The sequence below is a fragment of the Myiozetetes cayanensis genome, unplaced genomic scaffold (genome assembly GCF_022539395.1).
Source record: "Myiozetetes cayanensis isolate MyiCay16 unplaced genomic scaffold, myiCay2020 scf327, whole genome shotgun sequence".
Lineage (NCBI taxonomy): Eukaryota > Metazoa > Chordata > Aves > Passeriformes > Tyrannidae > Myiozetetes > Myiozetetes cayanensis.
In genome coordinates, this window is record NW_026087552.1 from 25,299 (window position 1) to 51,937 (window position 26,639).

The window sequence follows — 26,639 nt, forward strand, 5'->3', positions numbered from 1 at the left end:
GGACAGCTGGGGGGGCCCCACTGCCCCCCCCCAAACACGGGGGGACCCCCAAAATCGGGGTCCCAGGGGGTCCCCAGTGCCCCCTGAGGGTCTCTTGGGGGGGCTCAGTCCCAGACCCCGGGGGGGGCCCCAAACCCAGCAAGGGGAGCCCCCCCCACCCCCAATTGCCCTGGAGCTTCTGGGGGGGCCCCCTTGGGCTTCGGGGACCCCTAAAATGGGACGGGGCCTGGAGGGGGATTTTGGGGGCCAGGGAGGGAGCCAAGGGGGGTCCAGGGGCTGCCCCACCCCCCTCACCCCCAAAAGTGGAACATTTCGGGGGAACTTCTACCCCCCCACAGCCCCCCAAAAGTGGAAGGGGAGGGCACAGAGCCCCCTGTGGCACCCACCCCCCCAACCCCCAAATCTGGGGGTCCCCCCAAACTCGGGCCCCACCCCAAGAAACCCCCCGAGGCGAGGCTGGACAGGGACAGTTTATTGGGGAGACACAAAGGGGGGGCCCCCAAAAAACTGGGGGGTTCCTGGTCATAAATAGGGGCTGGGGGTGGTCCCTGAATTTGAAGGGGGTCCCCCTACACCTCAGTGTGGAGGTTTTGGGGCCCCCCCTGCATTTTGGGGGTCCCTACACCTCGGTGTGGAGGTTTTGGGGGTCCCTACACCTTGATGTGGGGGTTTTGAGGCCCCCCCTGCGTTTTGGGGGTCCCTACATCTCGGTGTGGGGTTTTGGGGGTCCCTACACCTCGGTGTGGAGGTTTTGGGCCCCCCCCCTGCATTTTGGGGGTCCCTACACCTCGATGTTGGGGTCTGAGCCCCGGCCCTGGCGCTGAAGTTGCTCCTCCTGGTTCAGCTTCGGCTTCTCCGTCCTCGTGTGCCAGACCAGCACCTGGGGGGACCCCAAAACACCGGGAGGAGATCGCTGGGGGACCCCCCCTGTGTGCCAAAGCCCTCAGGGACCTCCTCCGAGGGACCCCATGGCCCCCCGGACCCCCAGCCCTCTCTAGGGCCCCCCCAACCTGGGTGCAGTTCTCAGCCCGGGGCTCTGGCTGAGGGGGGGTCAGGAGCTCCCCAACCCCCGAAATCCACCCCCGCCCACCCCAACACCCCCAAAGCCCCCAGGCCCCCAAAGCCCCCGGACCCCGAAGCCCCCCGGACCCCCAAAGCCCCCCGGACTCCGAAGCCCCCAGGACCCCCAAAGCCCCCCAGGACCCCAGAAGCCCCCGGACCCCGAGCCCCCACCTGCGTGCAGTTGTCTGCCCGCGGCTCGAGCTGGGCGGGGGTCGTGAGCGCCCCCAGGAAGCTGCTCTCCAGGAAGCCGCGGGGGGCGCGGGGGTCGAAGCGGGCGCGGGGCCGGGCCAGGAGGAGCCGCAGCCGCACCGCGAACGCCGCCATGTCCAGGGGAAGGGCCGGTCCGGCCTCCAGCCCACGTGGAACCCCACGACGCGACCCCCGGACACGAGGGGCCGCTCCAGCCGCAGCCCCCCCACCAGCCCCACCGGCCACACCGACACCCCGCGTGCTGCGCATCTGGGGGAAATGGGGGTTTGGGGGTCAGGGAGTGTTTGGGACCCCTGCCACATCGACACCCCCAGTGCTGCGCATCTGGGGGAAGAGGGGGTTTGGGGAGTCAGGGTGTTTGGGACCCCTCACTGACACCCCCAGTGCTGCATCTGGGGGAAATGGGGGGTTTGGGGGTCAGGGTGTTTGGGACCCTCACCGACACCCCTGCGTGCTGCGCATCTGGGGGAAATGGGGGGTTTGGGGGTCAGGGGGTGTTTAGGACCCCCAGGTCACACCGAGACCCCCGGGGGTCATCTGGGGGAGCCACAGAGAGGGGATCAGAGAGGTTGGGGGGCATCAAGGGGCTCAGGTGAGTTGGGGGTCTCAGGGTTTTGGGGGGGTTCAGGGGTCCCACCTCCTCGAAGAGCCGCAGGCTGTAGGTGTTGAGGAGGAGTTTGGGGGGGTTTAGGTGGGTCAGGGGTTTCAGGGGGGCTCAGGGGTTTCAGGGGGGTCTCAGGGGTGGCTCAAGGGTCCCACCTCCTCAAGAGCCGCAGGCTGTAGGTGTTGAGGAGGAGTTTGGGGGGGTTGCTGGGACTCAGGGGTTTCAGGGGGCTCAGGGGTTTCAGGGGGTCTCAGGGGGTCTCAGGGGGTCTCGGGGTCCCACCTCCTCGAAGAGCCGCAGGCTGTAGGTGTTGAGGAGGAGTTTGGGGGGGTTTAGGTGGCTCAGGGGTTTCAGGGGTGGCTCAGGGTTTCAGGGGGTGGCTCAGGGGTTTCAGGGGGTCTCAGGGGTCTCAGGGGTCTCTGGAGGGTCTCAGGGTCCCACCTCCTCGAAGAGCCTGAGGCTGTAGGTGTTGAGGAGAGTTTGGGGGGGTTTAGGTGGGTCAGGGGTTTCAGGGGGGCTCAGGGGTTTCGGAGGGGCTCAGGGGGTTTCAGGGGGTCTCAGGGGGTCTCAGGGGGTCCCACCTCCTCGAAGAGCCGCAGGCTGTAGGTGTTGTCGTCGTCAGCGAAGTACACGACCCCCGGCTCGAGGGGGCCCCGCGTGTCCCGCAGCCAGCGCAGGGCCCGGTTCCGCTGCTCCGCCCCCCGCGGGAACAGCCAGGGGTCCCAGGCCCCCGCAGCTCGGGGGGGGTCTCGGCGCTCAGGTGCGTGAACGAGACCCCCGAGGCCGCCAGGACCCCCCCGACCAGCGCAGAGGGCTCCGCGGCGTCCTCGACCACCACCCAGTGCAGGGCGGGCACGTGGAGCAGGGTCTGGGAGAGGCGAACGAGTTCTGCCTTCTGCACCGGCCTGGGGGAAATGGGGGTCAGGGGGCACAGGGGTCGGGTGGGCTCAGGGGGTCAGGGGATGATGGGGGTCAGGGGGCACAGAGGGGTCAGGGGATCACGTGGAGCAGCGTCTGGGAGAGGCGAACGAGTTCTGCCTTCTGCACCGGCCTGGGGGGACATGGGGGTCAGGGGGCATGGGGGTCAGGGGGTCAGAGGGGTCAGGGGGATGATGGGGGCCAGGGGGAATGATGGGGGTCGGGGGCTCTCACCTGGCATAGGTGGGGGTCACCACGTAGATGGGGGCAGGGCAGGGTCCCCTCCCCGTCCCGGCCCGGGAGCCCCCAGGGCCCCCAAAGCACGGCCCCGGCGCCGCTCGGGCTCGGGGGAGGGGCAGGGACAGGGCCGGCCTGGGGGGCGAGGGGGTCAGGGGGTCCAGGACCCCAAAACTGCCCCGGGGAAGAGCCCCCTGAAAGCCCCCAAACCCCCCAAACTCCCCAAAGCCCCCAGAGCCCCCTCCCCGATCTCTCTGAGGGCACAGAACAGACCAGGACCCCAAATCCCCCCCAAATCCCCCAGCCCCTCACCCGGGGCACAGAACAGCCCCGGGGGTCAGAGCCCCCAAAGCTCCCAGAGCCCCCAGCCCCTCACCCAGCTCCCGGAGGGTACAGAAGAGCCCCCAGGGACACCACGAAATACACGAGGAAAACGTTCTTGAGGCGCAGCCGCATCGCGGGGGCCGGGGGTCCCAGGGGGCTCACGGGAGGCTCAGAAAGCTCCGGGGGTCCTGAGAGGTCAGGGGGTCCCGGGGGGCTCCGGCGGGTGCTGGGGGGTCGGGGTGTCCTGAGGGTCCCGGGGGTCTCAGGGGGTGATTTGGGGGTCTCTCAGGGGTGATTTGGGGGCCCGGGGGTCCCAGGGGGTCCCAGCTCTCACATCCCACCCTGCCCCCACCCCGGGCTCTCTCCACCCCTTCCCAGCGCTCCCAGTTCCCCCAGTCCTCCCTTCCAGTGCTCCCAGTTCTACCCCTCCAGTCCCCCGCAGCGCCCCCAGTTCACTCCCAGTTCCCCCTCAGTTCCTCTCCCAGTGCCGCCCGGTCCCCTCAATATTCCCCAATTCAATCCCAGTCCCCCAGCGCTCCCAGTTCACTCCCAGTTTCCCCCTCATTCCCCAGTTCACTCCCAGTCCCCCAGTTCCCCCTCAGTCCCCCCAGTTCGCCCCCGCCCCCCCGTTCACTCCCAGTGCGGACGTGGCGCTGGTGCCGCGCTGGGGGCGGTTCCAGGGGCTCCCAGGGCCGTCCCGGGGTTCCCGGGCGGGTTTTTGGGTGGATTTCGGGGGTTTGGGGGTCCCGGGGGCAGGGCCGGGCCGGGTCGCAGCGGCTCCGCCGGGGCAGCACTTCCGGCGCCCCTGCCCCTTCCGGTCCCCCCGCCCCCACTCCAGGTCCCCCCGGCCCCGCGGCCGAAGGTTCCAGGGGTCCAGCAAGGTTCCCCGGGAAACCCCAAATTCCGCTTTTTTCATCGGTTTTATTTCTGTTTTATCAAAACTCCGCGCGGGGCCGCCCTGCCCCCACAGCCCCCTGCTCCGCCGCCAGGGGGTCCCGGCTCTGCCCCCACCCCCCCGCGAGCCCCATAGAGAGGGGAAGGGAGGGGGTCCCAAAACCCCAGAGACCCCCGGGGTGGGAGAGGAGTCCGGGGTGAGGGGGGCACAAGAGGGGCTGAGGGGGTAAACGCAGAGTTTTGGTCCCCAACCCCCTCAACCCAACCCCGAACTGGGGAGATGGGGGTCAGAGGCACCGACCCCCAGCCCCCAAAGCTGGAGGGGTCAGAGGCCCCTCCCACCCAAATTTGGGGTGAAAAAGGGGGGGCAGAGGCAGCACTTTCCCCCAGACCCCCATTTGAGGGGAGGGTCAAAGTCACTCCCAGACCCCCCAATTTGGGGTGAAAAGAGGGAGGGTCAGAGGCACCAACTCCCCCAAAAACTCAGGCAAATCTGGGGGTCCACAGCCCTCACCCCACCCCCATCCGGGGAGGGGGTGTCACAGTTTTCTTCCCCAGCCCCCAATTAGGGGGCTCAGACCCCCAAATTCCCACCCCCACCCCCTGCAGCAGCCGAGGGTTGGGGGTCCCGAGGGTCAGGGGGTCCAGGGAGTCTCGGGGGCCCCCCGTCCATTATCGCAGGGAGATGCTCCAGTCGGCGCCGATCGGGACCCCGGGCGCCGCAGGGTCAGGACCCCCCGCCCGGGGTCGTGCTGGAAGTCCAGGGGCTGCTCGGGGGCTCCTGGGGGCCAGGGGGTCAGGACCCCCAAAAACCCCCAAAATCATCCAACCCCCACCAGGGGACACCAAGAGCTGGGGGGCACTGGAAGGTCGGGGTGGGGGAGATGAGACCCTTTCAAACCCCTGAAGCCCCGAGAGCCCCCAAAATCCTCTCCCCTCCCTCCCCACTGCTCAGGGGCAATGGGAGGGGGATCCCTCAGGTCCCTGCAGGCCCCAGACCCCCCAGAGCCCCCAAGAGCCCCCACTCACCGAGGGCCGCAGCAGGACGGAGCTGGGCCGGGTGGGGACCCCAGGACCACCACACGTTCCAGCCACGAGGGGCTGGGCAGGGACCCCGCGGGTCTGCCGAGCTGGGGGCACAGGGGGTCAGGGGGCTCAGGGGCACCCCTCAGACCCCCAACCCCCAGGCCACCCAATACCCCCACGGCACCCACGGGGCTCGGGGCTGCAGGTCACCCCCACCCCCAGGGGTTGGGGGTCCCAGGGAGGTTTTAAGGGGTTCCAGGGGGCTTTCTGGGGGTCCCAGGGGTTTCTGGGGTCTCAGGGGGTTTCTGGGGGTCCCAGATAGGTTTTTAGGGGTCCCAGGGGTTTCAGGGGGTTCCCGGGGGTTTCTGGGGGTCCCAGGGAGGTTTCTGGGTGTCTCAAAGACATTTCTGGGGGTCCCAGAGGGGTTTCTGGGGGTCCCCGGGGGTTTCTGGGGGTCTCAGGTAGGATTTTAGGGGTCCCAAGGAGGTTTCTGGGGGTCCCAGGAAGATTTTTGGGGGTCCCAGGGGGTTTCAGGGGGTCCCAGGGATGTTTCTGGGGGTCCCAGGTAGGTTTTTAGGGGTCCCAGGGGGGTTTCTAGGGGTCCCAAGGGGGTTTCTGGGGCTCCCCGGGGTACCTGGCCGTGAGGGTGCCGTTGGCAAAGCTGAACCTGCGGTGCAGGAACCGGCCCTGGGTGGCGAAGTCGAAGCTCTCGCCGTCGTCCAGGAACAAATCCCCCTCAGCCGTGCCCTGGGGGGGCAAAGAGGGGTTTGGGGGGTCCCTGGGGGTCTGAGGGTCCCGGGGGGTGTTTTGGGGGTCCCCGCTCACCTAGGGGCTCAGGGCCACGTAGAGGGTGAAGGGGTCCTCTTCATGGCCTCGCTGGAGCGGCGGGGCCGGTCCTGGCGCGGGATCACCGTCCCCCTCTGGAACACCGGGATCTGGGGGGCACGGGGGGCTTGGGGGCCGTCCCAGCACCCCAAAACCTCTGCAGCCCCCAGAATCCCCCAGACCCCCTCCCATGACACGGGGCGCCTCGACCCTCCCTGCGGGAACAGCAGCTCCTGGGGGTTGGGGGTCAGGAGGGTGTGGGGGTCCCGGGAGGGTTTGGGGGTCCCGGGAGGGTCTGGGGGTCCCAGCCCCACCCCTAAGCTCCCTCATGGCCCTCAAAGCCCCCAGAGCCCCCCAGTCACCCACAGTGCTCAGGGTCACGGGCACGTAGAGGGTCTGGGGCGCCGGTGCTGCTCGTGGGTCTCGTCGTTGTACCAAACCTGGGGGTTGGGGGCACATGGGGGTCAGGGGGTCCTGCACCCTCAACCCCCCAGACCCTCCCCAGAGCCCCCCTACTCACCTCTCCCTCCCCAGGCAGGTACACCTGGACCCCCCGAGCCCCCTGTTCCATCACGGGGTGCACGAGCAGCACCCGGTCTGGGGGCGAAAAAGGGGGGTCAGAACTGGGGGACTCCAAAGGGACCCCCAAAGGGGTTGGGGACCCCGAGGGCTACAGGGCCCCCCCCTCACCGATCATGTACTGGTCATCCATGGCAAAGGTGTGGGGGTCCTCGGGGAACTCCACCCAGAGGGGCCTGTGGGGACAAGGGGGGGGTGAGAGGGCTCCTTGTAGGGTCAGGGGGGTTTGGAGGTGTCCTGGGGGGTTTTTGGGGTTTCTGGGGTGGTTTTGGGGGTCCCTGACCTCATGATGGGCGTGCCGGAGCGGTGGCAGCGGTAGAAGGCCAAGTACCAGAGGGGCAGGAGGGGCTTTGGGGTTATCCCGGGGGGTTTGGGTGGGTTTCTGGGGTGGTTTTGGGGTTTCTGGGGTGGTTTTTGGGGGTTTCTGGGGGTCCCTGACCTCATGACGGGCATCCCGGAGCGGTGGCAGCGGTAGAAGGCCGAGTACCAGAGGGGCAGGAGGGGGTTTGGGTGGGTTTCTGGGGTGGTTCTGGGGTGGTTCTGGGGGTTTCTGGGGTGGTTTTGGGGGTCCCTGACCTCATGACGGGCATCCCGGAGCGGTGGCAGCGGTAGAAGGCCGAGTACCAGAGGGGCAGGAGGGGTTTGGGTGGGTTTCTGGGGTGGTTTTGGGGGTTTCTGGGGTGGGTTTTGGGGTTTCTGGGGTCCCTGACCTCATGACGGGCATCCCGGAGCGGTGGCAGCGGTAGAAGGCCGAGTACCAGAGGGGCAGGAGGGCGTAGCGGCGCCGCAGGGCCGCCCGCACGAGCTGCAGGTGCTCGGGGCGCAGCAGCCACGGCTCCCGCGCGCCGTGTCCAGGTGGGCGTGGGCGCGGAAGAAGGGCTGGAACGCCCCGGCCTGGTACCAGCGCACCTGCAGCTCCGCACCCGGGTTCTGGAAGAACCCCCCCACGTCGGCTGAGGGGGCAAAGGAGGCGCAGGGTGAGGGCGGCCCCGGGAATGTCCGCGGGAATATCCACGGGAATATCCATGGGAACATCCCCGGGAACGTCCCTGAGCCCACCCAGGACCCTGTTCCCAAACCCTTTCCCCATCCTAATTCCCGATCCCACCCCCACTCCCCACCTCGATCCCAATCCCAGTGTCTGTTCCTGTTCCCCTTCACAACCCCAGTCCCTTCCCCATCCCTGACCCCAAACCCATCCCTAATCCCAATTTCGTTTTCATCCCCAATCACAACCTCGATCCCGTTCCCAATCCCACGTCCAATTTGCATTCCCACCCCCAAACCCGCTTCCCACAGAGATCCCGTTCCCGATCCTGACCCCAATCCCATCCCTCACCCCAACCCTGCTCCCCATTCCCATCCCTATTCCTGATCTCACCCCAATCTGCATTCCAGTATTCCCAGTCTCTGCTCCACTCCCAACCCACATCCCATTCCCGACTCCACTCTTAATGTTCATCCCATTCCCAATCCCACAGCCCTTTCCTGACCCTGTTTCCAGTTCCAAGCGACCCCATCCCAAAGTTCAGGCACGAGGGGATGGAGATCCCAGTGCTCCCATTCCCAGTGCTCCCAGTGCTCCCAGTCTCACCCCCACAGAAGACCATTCCCAGTGTTCCCAGTGCTCCCATTCCCGGTGTTCCCCGTGTTCCCAGTGCTACCATTCCCAGTGCTCCCAGTGCTCCTATTCCCGGTGTTCCCCGTGTTCCCAGTGCTCCCATTCCCAGTGCTCCCGTTCCCAGTGCTCCCAGTGCTCCCATTCCCAGTGTTCCCAGTGCTCCCGTTCCCAGTGCTCCCATTCCCAGTGTTCCCAGTGCTCCCGTTCCCAGTGCTCCCAGTGTTCCCAGTGTTCCCAGTCTCACCCCCACAGAAGGCCAGCCCTGCCAGCCCGAAGCTCAGGCACATGGGGATGGAAATCTTCAGGTGCTCCCAATCCGCCGTGTTGTCCCCGGTCCAAACGGCTCCTGGGGGGGGAACGGGGGGTCAGGAGGGTCCCCCCATTCCCAGGGGGTCACAGGGAGGGTCAGGGGGGTCCCCCATTCCCAGGGGGTCACAGGGAGGGTCAGGGGTGTTCCCCCATTCCCAGGGGGTCACAGGGAGGGTCAGGGGGGTCCCCCATTCCCAGGGGGTCACGGGGAGGGTCAGGAGGGTCCCCCATTCCCAAGGGGTCAGGGGTGTTCCCCATTCCCAGGGGGTCACAGGGAGGGTCAGGGGTGTTCCCCCATTCCCAGGCCCCCCTCCCATTCCCAGGGATCTTCCCCAGTCCCCTCCAGCCCTGGGGATCCCCCCCCATTCCCGGGGGGCTCAGAAAAGGTCCCAGGTGTCCCCCGTGCCCCCCCATTCCCGGGGGTCCCCCATTCCCACCGTATCTCTGGGATCCAGCGAAGAAGGCCCTGCTGAGCACGAAGGGCCGGAGCCGCCCCCCGGAGCGACGGATCTGCCCCTCGGCCGTGGCCATGTGCTGGGAACGGGGGCAGGGGGTCAGGGGGGCAAAGGGGGTTTAGGGGGTCTCAGAGGTTTGGGAGCATGTCTCAAGGATTTGGGGGATGTCTCGGGGGTTTGAGGGGTCTCAGAGGTTTAGGAGCATGTCTCGAGGATTTGGGGGATGTCTCAGGGATCTGGGGGGAACGAGGAGGTCAGGACATCCCTGAAGGATTTGAGGGGCTTTTGGGGTCCCTGAAAGGTTTGGGGTCCACGAGGGGGTGGGGAGGGGGGCAATGAGGGTCTCAGGGAATCCCAGGGGGTTTTGGGGGACTCAGGATTTGGGGGAGGGGGTGTCACACCAGGCAGAGCCCGTGGAGGTTGGGGATGTCTGGTGCTCCCACCCCGAGCACATGGATATTGTGGGGTTTATGGGGGTTTGGTGGATCCCTGAGAGCTGGGGTTTTGGGGGGTTCCTGGGGTTTTGGGGGTGGGGATTTGGGGTCCTCACCACGTAGAACCCGTAGATGTTGGGGATGTCCTGGTGCTCCCACCCCCAGAGCACACAGGGGACTGGGGGGTTTGTGGGGGATTTGGCAGATCCCTGAGGGAGCTGGGGTTTGGGGGTCTCTGGGGGGTTCCTGGGGGTTCTGGGGGTGGGGATTTGGGGGTCCTCACCACGTAGAGCCCGTAGATGTTGTGGACGTCCCGGTGCTCCCACCCCCCGTAGTGCACGGCGTCCTTGTGCATCGTCACCTCGGGGCCGCTGAACACCGACGGCTCGTTCATGTCGTTCCACGTGAACAGCGACCCCGTGGAGCCCTGGGGGGGCCCCAAAAGTCAGGGCAGGGGGTCCCCCCAAAAGGCCAGGGGGGTCCCCCAAAGCCCGGCGAGGTCCCAAAACCCTGGGGGGTTCCCTCAAAGGCCGGGGGGGGGCGAGGGGGGAGAGGAAAACACCCCCACGAGAGGAGGGGTCTGAGGAGCAAAGGGATGGGGAGGGATTGGGGAATCCCCAAAGTCCAAGGGGTCCATGGGGTGAGGGGGGTCCCAAGGGGTCCCAGGGTGAGGGGGGGTCACCAGGAGCAATTTGGGGAGAGAGGAACTGGGGGGAACACGAAGAATTAGGGAAGGTGAGGATGGGGGGAGGAAAAGGTGATGGGGGATGTGGGAGTAATTTGGGGGGTCACAGAGATTTGGGGGGGGATAAGGGCGATCTGGGGGGGCTGGCAGTGACATGGGGGGGCTGACATGGATTTGGGGTGCTGTGGGTTTTGGGGGGGGTCCTGACCTCGTACTGGTCGAAGGCGAACATGGACGCCCACCAGTCGCGCGTCTCGGGGTTGGTGAAGTCGGGGTAGGCCGAGGAGCCTGGGGGGGCACCAGGGGCTCTGTGACCCCCCTGGAGCCCCCCAAAACACCCCCCCAGGACCCCCAACCGACCCAGCACCAGCCCTCGTGGTCACGGCCTTCCTTGGTTTTGACACAAAGGCTGCGGAGCTTTGAGAGCACCCGGTACCCCAAACGCCCCTGAGCACCCCCAAACCCCCCCTGAGCCTCCCCAAACCCCCCCTGAGCTCCCAAACCCCCTCAAAACACCCCCAGGACCCCCCAGCCCCACTGACCGGGCCAGCACCAGCCCTCGTAGTCGTGGCCGTCCTTGGTCTTGACGTAGAGGCCGCGGGCGCGGAGCTCGGCGTGCACCCGGTACCCCCCGTCCACCTTGACGTGGGGGTCCACGATGCTCACCATCTGTGGGATCTGTGTCAGGGGGCCCAGCACGGCCCCCAGCCCGGCCCCAGCCCCCAGCCCACCCCCAGCCCCCAGCCCCGGCTGCAACAGCCCCGGAACGCCCTCCCTGGGGCGCCCCAAAGCTCAGGGATGGGGGGTGGGGGGCAAAGACCAACTCCTGATCCTGGGCCTGATCTGCACCCCATTCCAACCTCAATCCCTGATCCTGATCTGCACCCCATTCCCACGCTAACCCCAGTCCTGATCTCCATCCCATTCCAACATCACTTCTTGATCCTGATCTCCACCACATTCCATCCCTATTCCAACCCTAATCCCAGTCCTGATCTCCATCCCGCTCCAACCCCGGTCCCAATCCTGATCTCCATCCTATCCCAATCCCTCCTGTCGGGGCAGGGGGAATTTGGTGGGGTCCCAGGTGAAGCTGTTCCTGATCCCATCCCAATCCCAATATTCCCCCCCCATTCCCAGGATCCCCACCCTGCGTTTCCGTGCCGCCAGGCGCTCCAGGAGCTGTCGGGGCCGGGGGAATTTGGTGGGGTCCCAGGTGAAGCCGTTCCCGATCCCACCCCAATCCCATCCCAATCCCATTCCCATTCCCAGGGATCCCCACCCTGCGTTTCCGTGCCGCCAGGCGCTCCAGGAGCTGTCGGGGCCGGGGGAATTTGGTGGGGTCCCAGGTGAAGCTGTTCCTGATCCCATCCCATCCCAATCCCATTCCCATTCCCCGTTCCCAGGGATCCCCACCCTGCGTTTCCGTGCCGCCAGGCGCTCCAGGAGCTGTCGGGGTCGGGGGAATTTGGTGGGATCCCAGGTGAAGCTGTTCCTGATCCCATCCCAATCCCAATATTCCCCCCCCATTTCCAGGATCCCCACCCTGCGTTTCCGTGCCGCCAGGCGCTCCAGGAGCTGTCGGGGCCGGGGGAATTTGGTGGGGTCCCAGGTGAAGCTGTTCCTGATCCCATCCCATCCCAACCCAATCCCACCCCAATCCCAATCCCATTCCCCATTCCCAGGGATCCCCACCCTGCGTTTCCGTGCCGCCAGGCGCTCCAGGAGCTGTCGGGGCCGGGGGAATTTGGTGGGGTCCCAGGTGAAGCCGTTCCCAATCCTATCCCAATCCCATTCCCATTCCCATTCCCAGGGATCCCCACCCTGCGTTTCCGTGCCGCCAGGCGCTCCAGGAGCTGTCGGGGCCGGGGGAATTTGGTGGGGTCCCAGGTGAAGTAGCGCTTGCCGTCGGCGTGCTCGATGTCGAGCCACAGCACGTCCAGGGGCAGCTCGTGCTCCTCGAAGCCCCTCTCCACGGCCTCCACGTCCGCCTCGTCCTGGTAATTCCAGCGGCTCTGGTGGTACCCCAGGGAGAACAGCGGCGGCAGCGCCTGCGTCCCTGCGGGGAAACGGACACCGGGAATGGGACACCGGGAATGGGATACCAGGAATGGGGGTGGGATACTGGGAATGGGGGTGGGATACTGGGAATGGGGGTGGGATACTGAGAATGGGACACTGGGAACGGGGGTGGGATACTGGGAATGGGATATTAAGAATGGGACACTGGGAATGGGATACTGGGAATGGGATACTGGGAATGGGGGTGGGATACTGGGAATGGAATACTGGGAATGGGATACTGGAAATGGGATACCGGGAACGGGGGTGGGATACTGGGAATGGGATACTGGGAAAGGGATACTAGCAAAGGGACACCAGGAACGGGACACTGGGAATGGGTGTGGCACATTGGGAATGAGACACCGAGGGTGGGGGTGGGACACTAGGAAGGGGGTGGAGTACTAGGAAGTGCGTGGGAAACTGGGAATGGGGTAGGTCGTTCCCAGTGCTCCCAGTGGCCCCAAGGGTCACTCCCAGTGCCCCCAAGGGTCACTCCCAGTGCCCCCGAGGGTCACTCCCAGTGCTCCCAGTGCCCCGTACCGGTGAGGCTCCCGTACTGCCCCAGGACGTCGCTGGGCCGTGGCCCCAGGAGCAGGAACACGTCGATGACCCCGCTCTCCGACATCCAGCGAACCTCGGTCTGGGGGGTCTCGCCCCCTCCCTGCATGTAATCCATCAGCTTCCCGAAGAGGGTCTGGGAAAACAGGGAGAACGGGGGTCAGGACCCTCCCAAATCCCCCCTTGAAAAACCAGAGCCCCCCCAGGACCTTCCTGGTCATCTCAGAGCCAATGTCCACCCAGCTCTGAGCCCCCCAGGATGCCCCCCGGACCCGCAGGACCCTCAGAACCTCCCCCAGGATCCTCAGAACCCCTCCAGAACCCCCAGCACCCCCCCAGGACCCCCAGTACCCTCCCAGGACCCCCAGAACCCCCCTCCCCACGACCTTGCCGGCCGTGTTGGAGCCGATGTCCACCCAGCTCTGAGCCCCTCAGGACACCCCCTGGACCCCCAGGACCCTCAAAACTCCTCCAAGACCCCCAGAACCCCTCTAGGACCCCAGCACCCTCCAGGACCTCCCAGACCTCCCCCCTAAAACTTTGCTAGCCATGTCAGAGCCGATGTCCACCCAGCTCTGACCCCCCTTAGGACCCTCAAAACCCCTCCAGGACCCTCAAAACCCTTCCAGGACACCCAGAACCCCCCCAGGACCCCCTCAGAGCACCCCCCAAGGACCTTGCCGGCCGTGTTGGAGCCGATGTCCACCCAGGTCTCGGCGGCGTTGAGCCAGAAGACGCCGAGGGTCTGGCGGGGCCGGTGGGCGAGGAGCAGCGGGACGGAGCCGTAGAGGGCCATGGGGTTGAACACCTCGTACTGGAACACGTCCAGGTTGTACAGCCGGTACGGGTCACCCCCCCTGAGGGGACAGGGACAACCCCCAGGGGCAGTCAGCGACGCCCTAAGTGCCACCACCGCTGTCACCGCCGCGGCGGCGACAGCGGTGGTGGCACTTGGGGCGTCGCTGACCCTTGGGTGTCTGCTGACCCTTGGGTGTCACTGACGTGTCCCCCCGTGTCCCCTCCACGTCCTCGTGTCCCTCCCCATGTCCCCCTGGTGTCCCCACATCCCCCAGTGTCCCCCTGGTGTCCTCCCTGGATGCACCCATGTCCCCACGTCCCTGCGTGTCCCCCTGATGTCCCTGTGTCCCTCCATGTCCCCCTGTATCCCCCCAGTGTCCCTGTGTCCCCCCATGTCCCCCTGTGTCCCTTCATGTCCCCCCAGTGTCTCTGTGTCCCTCCATGTCTCACTGATGTCCCTGTGTTCCCCCGTGTCCCCCTGGTGTCCCTGTGCCCCCAAATGTCCCCTGTTGTCCCCATGTCCCCCAGTGTCCCCCTGGTGTCCTCCCTGTATGCTCCCATGTCCCTGTGTCCCCCCATCCCCCAGTGTCCCTGTGTCTCCTGCTGTCCCTGTGTCCCTCCATGTCCCCGTGTCTCTGTGTCCCCCAATGTCCCCCAGGTGTCCTCCTTGTGTCCCCCTCATGTCTCCCTGGTGTCCCTGTGTCCCCCCATGTCCCCCCATTGTCCCCCAGTGTCCCTCCACATCCCTCTGTGTTCCTCCATGTCCCCCCATTGTCCCCCTGTCCCCGCTCACTCCGTGGGGCGCAGCCTCAGGCTCTCGGCGTGTTCGGGGATCCCACCCGTGTTTGAAACTGTGTCCCCTCAGTGTCCCTGTCCCCCTGTGTCCCTCCATGTCCCCCCATGTCCCCCAGTGTCCCTCCATGTCCCCCAGTGTCCCCCCATTGTCCCCCCACGTCCCCCTGTCCCCACTCACTCCGTGGGGCGCAGCCTCAGGCTCTCGGCGTGTTCGGGGATCCCATAAACGTGCTCGAAGCCCGGCAGGGAGAAATCCAACCCCACCGAGGTGGGTCCTGCAGGGAGGGGGGGTCAGACAGGCCCCCCTTGTCCCCCCTGTGTCCCCCCTCATGTCCCCCGTCCCCACCGTTGGGTTTGCTGTCCGTGTGTGTCTTGAACGTCTCCTCCCACGACCCCGGCTCGTCCTCGGGCTCCGCGGGGGGCTCGGGGGGCTGGGGGGGCAGAGCCCGTCAGGAAAGGGGCAATCCCTGCCCCCCAAGAGGGATCCCCCCAGTTTGGGGGGTGTGACCCCCCCTCACCTTCTGGCTGCGGTTCCCGGCGTCGCCGTCCTCGGGCCCCTCCTGCGCCGCCCCCTCCTCGCCAGGGGGGTCCTTGGGGGGGTCCCTGCGGGAATTTGGGGTACTGGGGTGCCCCGGAGAGGGGGGGCAGGGACAGGGGGCACCCCCACATGGTGGGGGGGCGGTACAGTCACCCCCTAGCTCCTCCCTGACTTTGGGGGCACAGGGACCCCCAGCTCCTCCTGCCCCCCCACACCCACCCCAGTTTTGGGGGCACAGCCCCCCCAGCAGCTCCTGCCTACTCAGGGTAAGGGGGGGCAGCTCCTCATCTCTGGGGGGTCACAACCCCCAGCTGCTCCTGCCCCCCCCTCTGTGGGGGACAGGGACCCCCCTTGGCCGCACTGGGCTCTGTTTTTGGGGTGGGGGCTCCGTGGGGGGGGAGGGTTTGTTGCGGGGGCAGAGACAGCAGCAAATCCAAGGATTTACCTACGGAAAAGGCTCTTGATCTTATCCCACACAGAACTAACTTTATCCGCCAGCCTGGGGGGGGCGGCACCAAAACAGAAACACACGAGAGTCAGTGGGGCCCCCCCCGGCCCAGGGAGCCCCCCCCTCAGCTCAGCTCGGGGGAAACCTCCCCCCCCTCGGCTGGGGGGCACTCACACCGACCCCCCCTCGGCTGGGGGGCACTCACAGCGATCCCCCCTCGGCTGGGGGGGCACTCACACCGACCCCCCCTCGGCTGGGGGGGCACTCACAGCGACCCCCCCTCGGCTGGGGGGCACTCACAGCGACCCCCCTTTGGCTGGGGGGCACTCACACCAACCCCCCCTCGGCTCGGGGACACCCCCGGCCCCATTCCCGCAGGTTCAACACCCACCCCGATGGCCCGGGGGCTCTGGGAGGCCTGGGGGCTCTGGGAGGCCTGGGGGCTCTGGGGGCTCTGTGGGTCTGGGGGCTCTGGGGGCTCTGGAGGGCTCTGTGGGGCTCGGGGTCACTCACGAGTCCCGGCGGCGCCGCAGGTGCTCGAAGACGAGGAGGCCGCGGGCGTTGACGCTGCAGAGCAGCTCCCGCTCCCGCAGCAGATCCATCCGGAACGGCCGCTCCGTCACCAGCAGGCGCAGCCCCCCCGGGCCCAGGGACAGCTCCAGGGTGCCCCCGTCCCTGCCCGTCACTGCCAGCCTGCAACGGGGGGATTGGGGGCGTTGGGACCCCCTGAGACCCCCCCTGGGACCCCCCCGTCCCTGCCCGTCACTGCCAGCCTGCAATGGGGGGATTGGGGATGTTGGGACCCCCTGAGACCCCCCCGGGCCCAGGGACAGCTCCAGGGTCCCCCCCTCCTCTCCCCCCACCAGCCTGGGGGAGCAGGAACTGGGGGGCGCTGGGACCCCCATCCCAGAGACCCCCCAAATCTGTGTCACCCCTGGAGCCCCCCAAAAGCTGCATTTTCCACCCTCACCTGTTTTGTGGTCCCAGCCCCCCTCACCTCTCGGTTTTGGGGTCCCAGCCCCTCTCACCTCTCGGTTTTGGGGTCCCAGCCCCTCTCACCTCTCGGTTTGGGGGTCCCAGCCCCCCTCACCTCTCAGTTTTGGGGTCCCAGCCCCTCTCACCTCTCAGTTTTGGGGTCCCAGCCCCTCACCTCTCGGTTTTGGGGTCCCCCACCAGCACGTCGGGCACTTGGAACCGGGGCCGCAGCGGGTTCAGCTCCGAGATCCGGAACCTCGTCATGTTCCCCTGGAGCCCCCAGATCTCCAGGAGCAGGGGGACCTGCCCGGGGGGCACAGATGGGGTCACCGGGGGGTCACCAGGGGGTCACCCACCCTGGGACAGGGACGGGGTCACTGGGGGGTCACCGGGGGGTCACCCACCCCCGGTCACGGGTGGGACACGGGCACGGTGACACCCCCTGTCCCCTCACCTGTGTCACCTCATTGACAAGGTAAATGGGGGTTCTTTTGGGGTGCAGTGACCCCCCCATCCCCTCACCTGTGTCACCTCACTGACAGGGTAAATGGGGGTTGTTTTGGGGTGCAGTGACCTCCCTGTGTCCCTCCTGTGCCCTCACCTGTGTCACCTCACTGACAGGGTAAATGGGGGTTGTTTTGGGGTGCAGTGACCTCCCTGTGTCCCTCCCGTCCCCTCACCTGTGTCACCTCATTAAGAGGGTAAATTGGGGTTGTTTTGGGGTGCAGTGACCCCCCTGTGTCCCCCCCATCTCCTCACCTGTGTCACCTCATTGACTGGGTGAACTGTGGTTGTTTTGGGGTGCAGTGACCCCCCCGTGTCCCCCCTGTCCCCTCACCTGTGTCACCTCATTGAGCAGATAGATGGGGGTTGTTTTGGGGTGCAGTGACCCCCCTGTGTCCCCCATCCCCTCACCTGTGTCACCTCATTAAGAGGGTAAATGGGGGTTGTTTTGGGGTGCAGTGACCCCCCTGTGACCCCCCCATCCCCTCACCTGTGTCACCTCATTGAGCAGGTAAATCAGGGTTGTTTTGGGGTGCAGTGACCCCCCCGTGTCCCCCCTATCCCCTCACCTGTGTCACCTCATTGAGCAGATAGATGGGGGTTGTTTTGGGGTGCAGTGACCCCCCCGTGTCCCCCCCATCCCCTCACCTGTGTCACCTCATTGAGCAGGTAAATGGGGGTTGTTTTGGGGGGCAGTGACCTCCCCTGTCCCCTCACCTGTGTCCCCCCATCTCACCTGTGTCATCCCCATTGAGCAGGTAAATGGGGGTTGTTTGGGCATATCTCCCTGCGGTCCCCTCTCATCCCCCTCTCTACCTGCCACCCCTTGCCCAGCAGGCAATGGGTTATTTGGGGGCAGTGACCTCCCTGTCCCTCACCTGTGTCACCTCATTGACAGGCAGGAATCTTGAGTTGTTTTGGGGTGCAGTGACCCCTCTATGTCTCCCCCTGTCCCCTCACCTGTGTCACCTCATTGACAGGTGAACTGGAGTTGTTTTGGGGTGCAGTGACCCCTTATGTCTCCCCCTGTTCCCTCACCTGTGTCACCTCATTGAGCAGGTGAACTGGAGTTGTTTTGGGGTGCAGTGACCCCCTTATGTCTCCCCCTGTTCCCTCACCTGTGTCACCTCATTGAGCAGGTAAATTGGGGTTGTTTTGGGGTGCAGTGACCCCCCCTGTGTCCCCCCCATCCCCTCACCTGTGTCACCTCATTGAGCAGGTGAACTGGGGCTGTTTTGGGGTGCAGTGACCTCCCTGTGTCCCTCCTGTCCCCTCACCTGTGTCACCTCACTGACTGGGTGAATTGTGGTTGTTTTGGGGTGCAGTGACCCCCCTGTGACCCCCCCATCCCCTCACCTGTGTCACCTCATGGAGCAGGTGAATTGCAGTTGTTTTGGGGTGCAGTGACCCCCTGGGTCCCCCCCATCCCCTCACCTGTGTCACCTCACTGAGCAGGTGAACTGGGGCTGTTTTGGGGGGCAGTGACCCCCCTGTGTCCCCCCTGTCCCCTCACCTGTGTCACCTCACTGAGCAGGTGAACTGGGGCTGTTTTGGGGGGCAGTGACCCCCCTGTGTCCCCCCCGTCCCCTCACCTGTGTCACCTCATTGAGAGGGTAAATGGGGGTTGTTTTGGGGTGCAGTGACCCCCCTGTGTCCCCCCCATCCCCTCACCTGTGTCACCTCATTGACAGGTAAATGGGGGTTGTTTTGGGGTGCAGTGACCCCCTTATGTCTCCCCCTGTCCCCTCACCTGTGTCACCTCATTGAGCACGTAAATGGGGGTTGTTTTGGGGGGCAGTGACCTCCCCTGTCCCCTCACCTGTGTCACCTCATTGACAGGTGAACTGGAGTTGTTTTGGGGTGCAGTGACCCCTTATGTCTCCCCCTGTCCCCTCACCTGTGTCACCTCATTGACAGGATAAATGGGGGTTGTTTTGGGGTGCAGTGACCCCCCCCATCTCCTCACCTGTGTCACCTCATTGAGCAGGTAAATGGGGGCTGTTTTGGGGGGCAGTGACCCCCCTGTGTCCCCCCCATCCCCTCACCTGTGTCACCTCATTGAGCAGGTAAATGGGGGTTGTTTTGGGGTGCAGTGAGCCCCCTGTGACCCCTCTGTTCCCTCACCTGTGTCACCTCATTGAAAGAGTAAATGGGGGCTGTTTTGGGGTGCAGTGACCCCCCCGTATCCCCCCTGTTCCCTCACCTGTGTCACCTCATTGAGCAGGTAAATTGGGGTTGTTTTGGGGGGCAGTGACCCCCCTGTGTCCCCCCCATCCCCTCACCTGTGTCACCTCATTGAGCAGCTGCACCCGGGCCGAGTCCTGGACGAGCTCCAGCGACTCCAGCAGGGCCCGGAACGGGGAATTTCCCGGCTGGATCCGGCGCTGGCGCCTGGGGGAGGGACATGGCGGGGGGGACAAAGGCCCTCAGTGACCCCCCCGGGCCGTGCCACCCCCCGGGGGGGTCCCCAAACGCCCCCCAGACCTGCAGAAGCCGCTCTGGTCGCAGGTCTTGAAGTTGCTTCGGTCGACGGCGAGAGAGACCCCCAGGAACAGGGTCAGCCACAGTGACCACCTGGGGGGACATGGGGGTCAGGAGGGACAGGGGGGGTTCAGGAGGGACAGGGACCCCCAGAGAGACCCCCAGGAACAGGGTCAGCCACAGCGGCCACCTGGGGAACAAGGGGGTCAGGGGGTCAGGGGGACAGGGGGACAGGGGGGTTCAGGAGGGACAGGGGGTTCAGGAGGGACAGGGACCCCAGAGAGACCCCCAGGAACAGGGTCAGCCACAGCGACCACCTGGGGGAACAGGGGGGTCAGGGAGTCAGGGACCCCCAGAGAGCCCCAGGAACAGGGTCAGCCACAGCGACCACCTGGGGGAACAGGGGGTCAGGGGGTCAGGGGGACAGGGGTCAGGAGGACAGGGGGTCAGGAGGGACAGGGGGGCCAGGGGGACAGGGACCCCAGAGAGACCCCCAGGAACAGGGTCAGCCACAGCGACCACCTGGGGGACAGGGGGTCAGGGGGACAGGGGGTCAGGGACCCCAACGACACACCAGGTGGGGTCAAGAAACCACCGTGGGGGCACAGGGGGCTGGAACCCCCAAACCCGCCTGGGGAGTCAGGGAGCTCTGGAACCCCCAAACCCACCGGGGGTGGGTCAGGGACCCCCAACATCCACGGGGGGGCACAGGGGACAATCGGGGGTCCCGGGAAGAGTCCTGGGGGTTTGGGGCGGGGGCTCCCCTGAGGAGTGCAGGGGTCCCGGTGTGTGTTGTGGGGGTGCCTGGGGGTCCCGGGGTGAGGGGGGGCCGTGGGGGGGGTTCAGGCCCGGAAAGTTGGGGGAGCCCGGGAGGCCGCGGCCCCGGGCGGGGTCCTGGGGGTCCTGGGTACGGGGTCCCTTTAGGGGTGGGATGGTGACCCAAGGGGTCCTGGGGGGGTCCCGGGAGGTTCCCGGGGGGGTCCCGCCCCCCCCGCGCTCACCGCCCCGGCGCAGCCGCCATCTTGGATCCGGCCTGACCCCTGGCCCCGCCCCTGACCCGCCGCCGCCGCGCGCCATTGGCTGAGGGAAGCCACGCCCACAAGCTCCGCCTTGGCCACGCCTCCCCGCCGGGTCCCGCCTCCCCCGGTTACCGGGAACAAAAAAGCCCCGCCGCCAATCAGAGCGCGGCGCGGGGAGGGGGCGGGAAAGGTCCGTGAGGGAGGAGGAGAAGCCAATGAGAGAGCGGGGCTGCTGAGTGACGCACGAGTGTCCAATCAGAATGCGCCGTTGGCTGCTGGCCCCGCCCTCCGAGGGTTTCCCCGGCAACGCCCCGTCCTCGTTGCTATGGCAACCGCCGTCCCTGTGTCCGCTGCCCGCCCCTCCCCGAGCAGCCAATCAGCAGCGAGCTTCTCTGAGCGGCTGTGCGCGCAGCCAATCAGCGAGCGCCACCGGGTTCGCTCTGCCCGGCCCTGTTGAGTGACAGGCATCCCGGCCAATGAGGGCGCAGCAGTCGGAGGGTCAGGCGGTCAATCAGCGCGGGGGGGCGGGGCGTCGGCAGGGCCGCGGCTTTGTGGTGTGAGCGGGGCCGGGGAACTGGGAGGGACTGGGGGGAACTGGGAGGGACTGGGACCCACTGGGGGCTGAAAGGGGCAAACTGGGAGTCACTGGGTCTGGGTGGGCCATGCTGGGATTGACTGAGATGGGCCCCACTGGCACTGAGGGACCCCACTGGGATGAACAGGGCCCTATTGGGATGGACGGGGCCCCACTGGGATGGATGGGATCCCACTGGGATGGACTGGGCCCCACAAGGATGGACTGGGCTCCACAGGGATGAAAAGGGCCCCACTGGGATGAACGGGGCCCCACTGGGATGGACTGGGATCCACTGGGATGCACTGGGCCCCACTTGGATTGACTGGGCCCTACTGGGATGGACTGGGATCCACTGGGATGAACGGGGCCCCACTGGGATGGACTGGGCTCTACTGGGATGGACGGGGCCCCACTGGGATTGACTGGACCCCACTGGGATGGACTGGGCCCCACTGGGATTGACTGGGCCCCACTGGGATGGACAGGGCCCCACTGGGATGGACAGGGCCCCACAGGGTGTCCCAGCCAGAGCAGCCCCCCCCCGCGGGTCCCTCTGTCCCTGTTGCCCCCTAGGGCCCCCCTGACCCCCCAGTGACCCCTCTGTCCCTGCTGCCCCCCAGGACCCCCTGACCCCGCAGTGACCCCTCTGTCCCTGCTGCCCCCAGGACCCCTGACCCCGCAGTGACCCCTCTGTCCCTGCTGCCCCCAGAGCCCCCTGGCCCCGCAGTGACCCCCCTGTCCCCCCCGTCTCTCCCCAGCCCGATGGAGTTCCCGGAGCACTCCCGGCAGCTGCTGCGGGGGCTGCGGGAGCAGCGCTCGCGGGGGATCCTGTGCGACTGCACGGTGCTGGTGGGCAGCGCGCCCTTCCCCGCGCACCGCGCCGTGCTGGCCGCCTGCAGCTCCTTCTTCCACCTGTGCTACGCCGAGCCCGGGGCCGCGGGGGCCGCGCGGGGCGGGGGGGCCGTGGTGGCCCTCAACAGCGACATCGTGACGGCGCCCGCCTTCGCGCTGCTGCTCGAGTTCATGTACGAGGGCCGGCTGGCGCTGGCCGCGCCGCTCGAGGACGTGCTGGCGGCCGCCAGCTACCTGCACATGAACGACGTGGTCAAGCTGTGCAAGAAGAGCTGCAGGCGCGGGGGCCCGCCGAGGCCGACAGCACCAAGCGCGGGAGGAGGAGGAGGAGGACGAGGAGGAGCCCCCGGGACGCCCCCCGCCGCCGGCACCGCCGCTGCAGCCCCCCGCCCGGCGCAGCCCCCGGACCCCGCCGGCGACCCGCGGAGCCGCCGCTCGTGGACGCGGCCGACACGACCCAGCCCGGCGTGGGGGCGAGTGGCCTGCAGGGCCCCCGAGCGGCCGCCCCGCCCAGCCCCAGCAGCTCCAGCGAGGCTCCCCAGCGGCGCCGCCCGGGACCCCGCGCCGCCGTCAAGGCCGAGGCCATCGTGATCTCGGACGAGGAGCCCGACGGCGCCCGACGCCCCCCGGGACCCCCCCCGGCCCCGGTTCCGGCCCGGCCCGGGGGCTTCGGGGAGGGGGCGGCGCTGGGGGCGGCGCTGGGGGCGGCGCTGCGGGAGCCCCCCCTGTTCCTGGCGCCGCTGGAGCCCCGGGGGGGCTTCGGGCTGTTCGCCGAGGAGGCCCCCACGTGCCCCACGTGCGGGAAGACGTTCTCGTGCTCCTACACCCTGCGCCGGCACGCCACCGTGCACACCCGCGAGCGGCCCTACGAGTGCCGCCACTGCCTGCGCTCCTACACCCAGTCCGGGGACCTGTACCGGCACGTGCGCAAGGCCCACAGCCACGGCGCGGCCCCGCGGGGGCACCGCGACCACCGGGACCCTGCGCGGGACGGCGACAACCCGCCCTGAGCGGGACCCCCGAGGGGACACCGGGACCCCCTGCAGGGATTGGGGACAACCCGCCCTGAGCGGGACCCCCGCCAGGGGACACCGGGACCCCCCTGCAGGGATTGGGGACAACCCGCCCTGAGCGGGACCAGCAGGACCCCCCGAGGGGACACCGGGACCCCCCTGCAGGGATTGGGGACAACCTGCCCTGAGCGGGACCAGCGGGACCCCCCCGAGGGGACACCGGGACCCCCCCACAGGGATTGGGGACAACCCGCCCTGAGCGGGACCCCCGAGGGGACACCGGGACCCCCCCGTGAGGGACGGCGACAACCCGCCCTGAGCAGGACCCCCGCCAGGGGACACCGGGACCCTCCACAGGGATTGGGGACAGCCCACCCTGAGCGGGACCGGGACGGGACCACCGGGATGGGATGAACTGAACAAACGAGGACCACCAGAACTGGGACCCACCAGGACCCCCAGGATGGGACAGCGACCACCCACCCTGAGCCAGGACCACCGGGACCCCCCAGGAGCTGGGGCAGGCCGGCAACGACCTGCGCAGACCGGGACCCCCAGGACTCAGCTGGGGCTGGGACCCCTAGGATGGGACCCTGGGACCCCCAGGACTCAGCTCAGGCTGGGACCCCAAGGATGGGACCCTGGGACCCCCAGGACTCAGCTGGGGCTGGGACCCCCAGGATGGGACCCCGACCCCCAGGATGGGTCTCTGGGACCCCCAGGACTCAGCTGGGGCTGGCACAGCCCCCCCTGTGATTCCCCCCGGCCCTGATCGGGGGTCTCTGGGGGCGGGGCCTCGCTGCGGGGGTGGGACTTGGGGCGGGACCTCGAGGGGCGTGGCGGGTGTACGGGGTCACGTGGGGCAATAAAGCGCCGCCGGACACGCGCTGAGAGGTCCCTGCGCGGGGCGGGGCCGCGCCCCCTGGCGGCCCGAAGGACCCGGGGCAGCCCCGGCCATTCCCGCTCTGTCCCAGTCCTTCCCAGTTCCCTCCCAGTTCAGCCCAGCGTGCTCAAGGACCGCCCCCCCCAATCCATTCCAGTTCTCTCCAGTCCCTCCCTCTCCCTCCTAAGGCCATCCCAGTTCCACCGGTTACCTCCCAGTCTGTCCCAGTCCCATTCCCATCCCACCCCAGTCCCTCCTCAGCCCCTTCCAGTCCATCCCAGTCCCTCCCAGTCTGTTCCAAGTTCCTCTCAGGCCCCCCCAGTCCCTCCCAGTCTGTTCCAGGTCCCTCCCAGTCCATCCCAGTCCCTCCCAGTTGTAGGTTCCTCCCAGTCCCCCCCCAGTCCATCCCAGTCCGCCCCAAAGCCTTAAACCACTTTAATCACAAAAATAGACTCTTTGCGGCGGCTCCTATAAAAAGGGGGTGGGAGGGGGAGGGGCAGGCGCCCCTGCCCGTGTCAGGAGCAGGAGGGGGTCGCGGCAGGGAGGCGGCCCCGAAGAAGGCGGGCTCGGTGAGGGGGTGCAGCAGCACGAGGAAGCCCAGGACCCCCAGCAGGTACGCGGGGAGCAGCGCCCGGCGCCGGGGGTGCCCCAGGGCGGCCCCCAGGGCCGGGAACCCCATGGAGTTACAGAACGAGTGGCACAGCACCGGCCCCGCCAGGTGACCTGGGGAGGGGGCACAGGTGAGACCCCCAGAGCCCCCTGAGACCCCCAAACCCCCTGAGACCCCCAAACCTCCCTGGGAACCCCAAACCCCCTGAGACCCCCAAACCCCCAGGACCCCAAACCCTCTGAGATCTCCCAAACCATCCCAGGACCCCAAACCCCCTGAGACCTCCAAAACCCTCTGAGACCCCTAAACCTCCCTTGGACCCCTCAGCCACGCCAGAGTCCCCAAACCACCCACCATGTCCTCAAAATACCCCAAACCTCACCCCAGAGCCCCCAAACGCCCCCTCTCTCCCCTCCAGGTGACCTGGGGGCAGGTGAGGCACTGGGCCCCCAGACCCCCCAGAGCCCCCCAAGCCCACCTGTCCTGAGGAACAGAAAGGCCGTGTAGGCCCCAAACACGGCCGTGTAGGAGAACTGGAACGCTGGGGGGACACAGGGAGGGGGTCAGGGGGCTGGGGACCCACACAGACCCCCACAGACCCCCCACAGCCCCCAGAGACCCCTAGATCCCCCAGGACACCACGAGACCTTCCCTGGGGCACGCCAACCCCTCCCCAGGACCTCCCAATGCCCCCAGGACCCTCCAACGCCCCCAGGACCCCCAGCCACCCCAACCCCTCCCCAGGACCCTCCAACGCCCCCAGGACCCCCAGCCCCCAATCTCCCCAGCCCCCTCACCCGCTGCCATAAAGATGCTGCCGGCGGAGCCGTGGCGGAACAGACTGCCTCAATCACGTGGTGGAAATGGGCTGGGGAGCTACAGGGGTCAGAGGTGTTCAGGGGGTCTGAGGGTTTTTGGGGTGTTTTTGGGGGTCTCCACTCACCGACCCCGAAGAACAGGGGCAGGCGATGATGGCGGGGCCGGGCCGGTGCAGGGGGTTGAGGGTCAGAGGGTGTTCAGGGGGTCTGGGAGGGGTTTTTGAGGGCGTTTAGGGGTCTCCACTCACCGACCCCGAAGAACAGGGGGCAGGCGATGACGGCGGGGCCGGGGCCGGTGCAGGGCACCAGCATGGGCAGCATGCAGGCCCTGAACACCAACTCCTCCGTCAGCGGGGCCACCACCTGGTTCCGCAGCCAGCGCACGTCCCCCAGGCACAGCGCCCACAGACGGGGGTCTGGGGGGCACTGGGGGCACCCCAAACCCCAGCGGGGCTCAGCCTCAGACCCCAGAGCCCCCCAGACCCCCACAAACAACCCCAAAACCAACCCCCACCCCCTGGTTCCAGTGCACGTTCCCCAGGCACAGCGCCCACAGACGGGCGGTCTGGGGGGCACGGGGGGCACCCCAAACCCCAGCGGGGCTCAGCCTCAGACCCCTGGAGCCCCCCAGACCCCCACAAACAACCCCAAAACCAACCCCCACCCCCTGGTTCCAGCACACGTCCCCCAGGAACAGCGCCCAGAGTTGGGGTCTGGGGGGCACGAGGGTCCCCAAAACCCCCCCACACTCCTGACCCACTGGGGGTCCCCTGATCCAACAGGAACCCCCCAAAATCCAGCCCCCCTCCCCAACTCATCACCCCCAAATTCACCCTCCCAGGGTTCCCAAAGACCCCCAAACCCACTCCGTGCCCCCCCAGATTCCACCCCCATATTGGGGACTCCTCCCGACCCCCCAAATTCGAGCCCCCTTTCCCCAAAGCCACTCAAAGGGCCCCCAAAAATCCTCCAACCCCCATTAACACACCCAAGTGACCCCAAAACCCCCAAAGCCAGCACTGCTCCCTCAAATCCCCCACTGACCCCCTCCACGCTTCACGACTCCCTGAGCCCCCCAGATTTGAGGACCCCCAAACTGGAGCCCCCCCCTTACCCAGGGCCCCCCTGATGCCGTCGAGCCAGCGCCAGGGACAGTCCATGGAGAGCTGGATGAGGGGGCCCAGGAACAGGATCTGGGGGTTTGGGGGGGCAGGGGGGCCAGACCTCTTTCCAGCCCTCCCTGGGGGCCAGTGGGGGCTTGGGAGGGTGTCTAGGGGTGCTCCCTACTCTGCAACCCCACCACAGACAGCGGGGTCAGGGGGCCCAGGAACAGGAGCGGGGAATTTGGGGGGGCCAGGTGGGCTGGGGGTTGTAGTATATTGGGGTCTCACCACGGTGAGCAGCAGTGGCAGCACCGTGGGCCAGGGTGGGGTGGCTTTGGGGGCAGCTTTGGGGTCCCGTGGGGGTAAGTATTGGGGGTTTTTGGGGTCTCACCATGGTGAGCAGCAGGCAGCACTGTGGCC

General features: G+C 67.3%; 4 protein-coding genes across 4 annotated transcripts; 1 reads left to right on the plus strand and 3 right to left on the minus strand.

Moving 5' to 3' along the window:
- Nucleotides 1-457: 457 nt before the first annotated feature.
- Nucleotides 458-4,922, minus strand: B3GAT3 (beta-1,3-glucuronyltransferase 3). The gene is given in 7 exon segments (XM_050327239.1): nucleotides 458-880; nucleotides 1,234-1,521; nucleotides 2,458-2,592; nucleotides 2,595-2,781; nucleotides 3,029-3,059; nucleotides 3,062-3,166; nucleotides 4,850-4,922. Coding segments are annotated over 7 exon segments (918 nt in total). The 3' UTR covers nucleotides 458-781.
- GANAB (glucosidase II alpha subunit) lies at nucleotides 4,922-20,390 on the minus strand. The gene is given in 31 exon segments (XM_050327240.1): nucleotides 4,922-4,968; nucleotides 4,971-5,030; nucleotides 5,086-5,111; nucleotides 5,279-5,360; nucleotides 5,363-5,379; nucleotides 5,910-6,022; nucleotides 6,101-6,138; nucleotides 6,141-6,210; nucleotides 6,467-6,507; nucleotides 6,510-6,540; nucleotides 6,621-6,697; nucleotides 6,791-6,855; nucleotides 7,390-7,528; nucleotides 7,531-7,632; nucleotides 8,545-8,646; nucleotides 9,047-9,143; nucleotides 9,782-9,925; nucleotides 10,392-10,471; nucleotides 10,726-10,852; nucleotides 12,007-12,242; nucleotides 12,788-12,941; nucleotides 13,482-13,662; nucleotides 14,577-14,673; nucleotides 14,745-14,829; nucleotides 14,917-15,001; nucleotides 15,382-15,435; nucleotides 15,898-16,077; nucleotides 16,535-16,662; nucleotides 19,146-19,254; nucleotides 19,348-19,437; nucleotides 20,346-20,390. Coding segments are annotated over 31 exon segments (2,877 nt in total). The 5' UTR covers nucleotides 20,366-20,390.
- A 1,308-nt stretch (nucleotides 20,391-21,698) lies between these two features.
- Nucleotides 21,699-23,565, plus strand: LOC126646142 (zinc finger and BTB domain-containing protein 3-like). Its single transcript, XM_050327237.1, is given in 4 exon segments — nucleotides 21,699-22,060; nucleotides 22,063-22,106; nucleotides 22,109-22,180; nucleotides 22,182-23,565. Coding segments are annotated over 4 exon segments (1,095 nt in total). The 5' UTR covers nucleotides 21,699-21,702; the 3' UTR covers nucleotides 22,803-23,565.
- A 562-nt stretch (nucleotides 23,566-24,127) lies between these two features.
- On the minus strand, nucleotides 24,128-26,309 carry RCE1 (Ras converting CAAX endopeptidase 1; the record flags this gene model as incomplete). The annotated part of the gene is given in 6 exon segments (XM_050327242.1): nucleotides 24,128-24,411; nucleotides 24,777-24,839; nucleotides 25,096-25,137; nucleotides 25,140-25,166; nucleotides 25,365-25,532; nucleotides 26,231-26,309. Coding segments are annotated over 6 exon segments (663 nt in total), but the record flags the coding sequence as incomplete, so codon positions are not given.
- Nucleotides 26,310-26,639: the final 330 nt, after the last annotated feature.